The following is a 2,974-nucleotide window of genomic DNA, read 5'->3' on the forward strand; positions in this document are numbered from 1 at the left end:
AAACACATTCTTTCCAATGGCTGCATTGTTGTTCTCAAAAGTCACGCCAACACCAAAAAGAAACGGTGCTTGATCCAAACAATTTTGACAATCCAAATACAAGAATCCTCCTTTCCCATTTCTTGAAGAAAGTGAGCAAGATGATGCATTTGTCGATTTGATCACCAAATCTTCTTCATTTATTAACTTCACTCTTGCAACGCCTCCTTCTCCACTGCCTGTGTTCACAATGTGAGAAAAGTTGCTGTTTTCAAACAAAACAGAAGAAGCCATCACCAATGGAGATATGGCAAATGAGCAATCTGTCAGACTACATCCTTTCAATATGCAACTTCCACTTATTGTGGTTACCAATGAGTATTGAATAATATCTGTTGTTGATGGTATCTCAAATAAACAGTTTTCGAGTTGAAGATCTCCACTCGATGAGATCAAAGAATTCATACTTGGTACAAATTGACTTGGAATCTGTAACTTCAAAGATAACAAGCTGAGTGGCTTAATTGATGAAATAACAGATGAAGTTGTTGCAGAATTCCCTTTGATTGTCCTTTCAAAATAAACTGTCTTGTGTTTGGTTTCATCTCCCTCATTCACACACCCATCAATCACAAGTGCATCTTGAAACGAAAAAAACATTTTCAATTGTCCCTTCATCCCTCACTTTCACTTTCCTTTCTCCAACTGCTCCACTTCTGTCAATGTGGTCAATTCCACTTTTCATCGATTCACATGGGAATTTTTCAATTCCGCATCCCAATGTGTCATGCCCACCAGTCGACACAGACACAACCACCCACTTCAAAGAAACAAGAAACACTCGAAGATCCATTTCTTCATATTTTCCATCTTCTCCAACAAATGCATTCCCATCATCCTCGTAATCAGTGTTAACAATTGCAAAACGCTCTGTCTTCACACTGTTCACCAGATTGCTGCTCTTCACAAACATGTTCTTCCCAACAGTTGCTGAACATTCAGAAAACGATATTGATGTGAGTTGAAATCCTCCTTCATTCAGACTGCAATCCAGATATATTCCTCCTCCTTTTCCTCCATTGTTCTCATTCTCACAAACACATCCAATAAATGAACTCTCTTCAAGTGCCACATATCCTCCATTCTTCAGAACGATCTTCAATGCTCCTCCTTCTTCACTATTCTCCGATAATGCCCCGTCAATTCTGCTTCCATTCATCACCATTCCAACACCCAAATTCCCTCCAAACACAGCTGCCTCTTCACCTCCATCAATCTCCAATCCTTCCAGTGTGCAATTCAACAACTTCACTTTGTATTCCTGATCATTCATATTTGATGGGGAAAGCGAAATTGAAAACAATGAAACTGTTGATTTCACATCTGAAATCGTGACAGATTTTTGTTCAACTTTCTTCCCTGTTGATTTGATCAAGGAAAATCCAATTGTGCTTCCCTTCGCTCCATTCACACTCATTGCGCAGTTCTTCATATGCAATTCGCCATTTTGAGTGTCTGATTCAATCACTGATGTGATTGTTCTGTAAAAACTTGATGGATTAATAATCCCAATGTACATCATTTCTTTTTAACCTTGCGCTTCTTTTGCATAATTTTCACTCAAATCGGCTATATCATTTAACATCTATCTATTTTCATAAGAAAATAAATGAAATTTTATGAGTTTCGTCAAAAAATTTTAATGAAACAGTGTTTATTATTGATAAGAATGAATCCACACGTTTGTAAAATGCTTCTTTATCAATATCACCGTGGTTTATGGCGTATATCCAACAGCTGCACTAAAATAATCATCCTTAAAATCATTAACAAAATTCATAAAAATTTGAATGAGATATTAATTATTATTCATCGCACACTTTTAAACTACATTTATATATATGTTTTGTCTCATGTTTGTAAGCGAGGGTTCGATTCTTGGCGAAAGAAAGCAAATTCAAAATTTTTGGATATTAAAAATATAATTGTGGGATTGATCAAAATATTTTAATTTTTTAATTTATTTTTTTTTATGTTTTATTTCTCAAATTATTATTATTAAAATAGGACAATGTAATAATTAATGACCTTTCATAAACTTTTTATTTCATAATTATCTTATTTTATTTATTTTTTGAAAAAATACTCATATTTATGGGTCATTTTTAAAAATAGTTTTTTCACGACAAACAAAAATTTTTGCGAAAAATCGGTCCATACAAAAGTTTTTAAATAATTTTTGCTTTTGAAACATCACAAAATTAATAGTTAAAATCCAGAATTACAAAAGGTAGACAGTTACACCTATGCCAGAATTGGTTATAAATTTATTATAAATCTATTTAAATCAAAATAGATAGATTTGAAATTATATTATTTGAGATTAAAATGATCTTTTCAAAGATTATTATAATCTTTAATTATTATTAATAATAATAATTTCTTTTTCAATAAGAAATTTTAATATTAAAATAATATTGAAAATATATGTTTAATATTAAAAAACATTGAGAAAGATAAGTTTTTATATAATATCAATCTGAAATATCAAGCAAGATTACCCGCTGAACTGAAGCATCTTAATAAGCGGAGGAAAAGAAACTAACGAGGATTCCTTTAGTACCTGCGAGGGAAGAAGGAAAAGCCCAAAGTTAAAATCTTATTATGAGTTAGTTGAGAAGGAAGGCAACTTTTGACTTGGCTGACAATTGATAGAAAATAATAAGAGTTGTACTTTAAAGATGTAATTTCTCTTGGGGGTCAAACTCTGAGAGATTAATGTCAGTGACGGGAATATGATTTAGAGATCAAAATTTCTATTTTTGTTTTTGGAAAGGAATGCCGGAGAGGGTAATAGCCCCGTTTATATAGTAAAAAGTAGATCTCGATTCCTACTGATAAGAGTGGAAGGTGGGGTTAAAGCCATCTTTGATTTTTATTGGTTTAAATGTCACGGTTGGACATTACAATCATAGAGTCGGGTTGTTTGAGATTG

The 2,974-nt window shown here is 32.6% G+C and overlaps 1 protein-coding gene across 1 annotated transcript; it reads right to left on the reverse strand.

The window, feature by feature from the left end:
* Positions 1-604: 604 nt before the first annotated feature.
* Positions 605-1,558, reverse strand: MONOS_16705 (uncharacterized protein; the record flags this gene model as incomplete). Its single annotated transcript, XM_067869588.1, has 1 exon — positions 605-1,558. The coding sequence occupies one exon, from the start codon at positions 1,556-1,558 to the stop codon at positions 605-607; it is 954 nt and encodes a 317-aa protein (XP_067719515.1).
* Between the last annotated feature and the right edge of the window lie 1,416 nt (positions 1,559-2,974).

This window comes from Monocercomonoides exilis (genome assembly GCF_001643675.1).
Source record: "Monocercomonoides exilis strain PA203 chromosome Unknown scaffold62-463630, whole genome shotgun sequence".
NCBI classification, from domain to species: Eukaryota; Preaxostyla; order Oxymonadida; family Polymastigidae; genus Monocercomonoides; species Monocercomonoides exilis.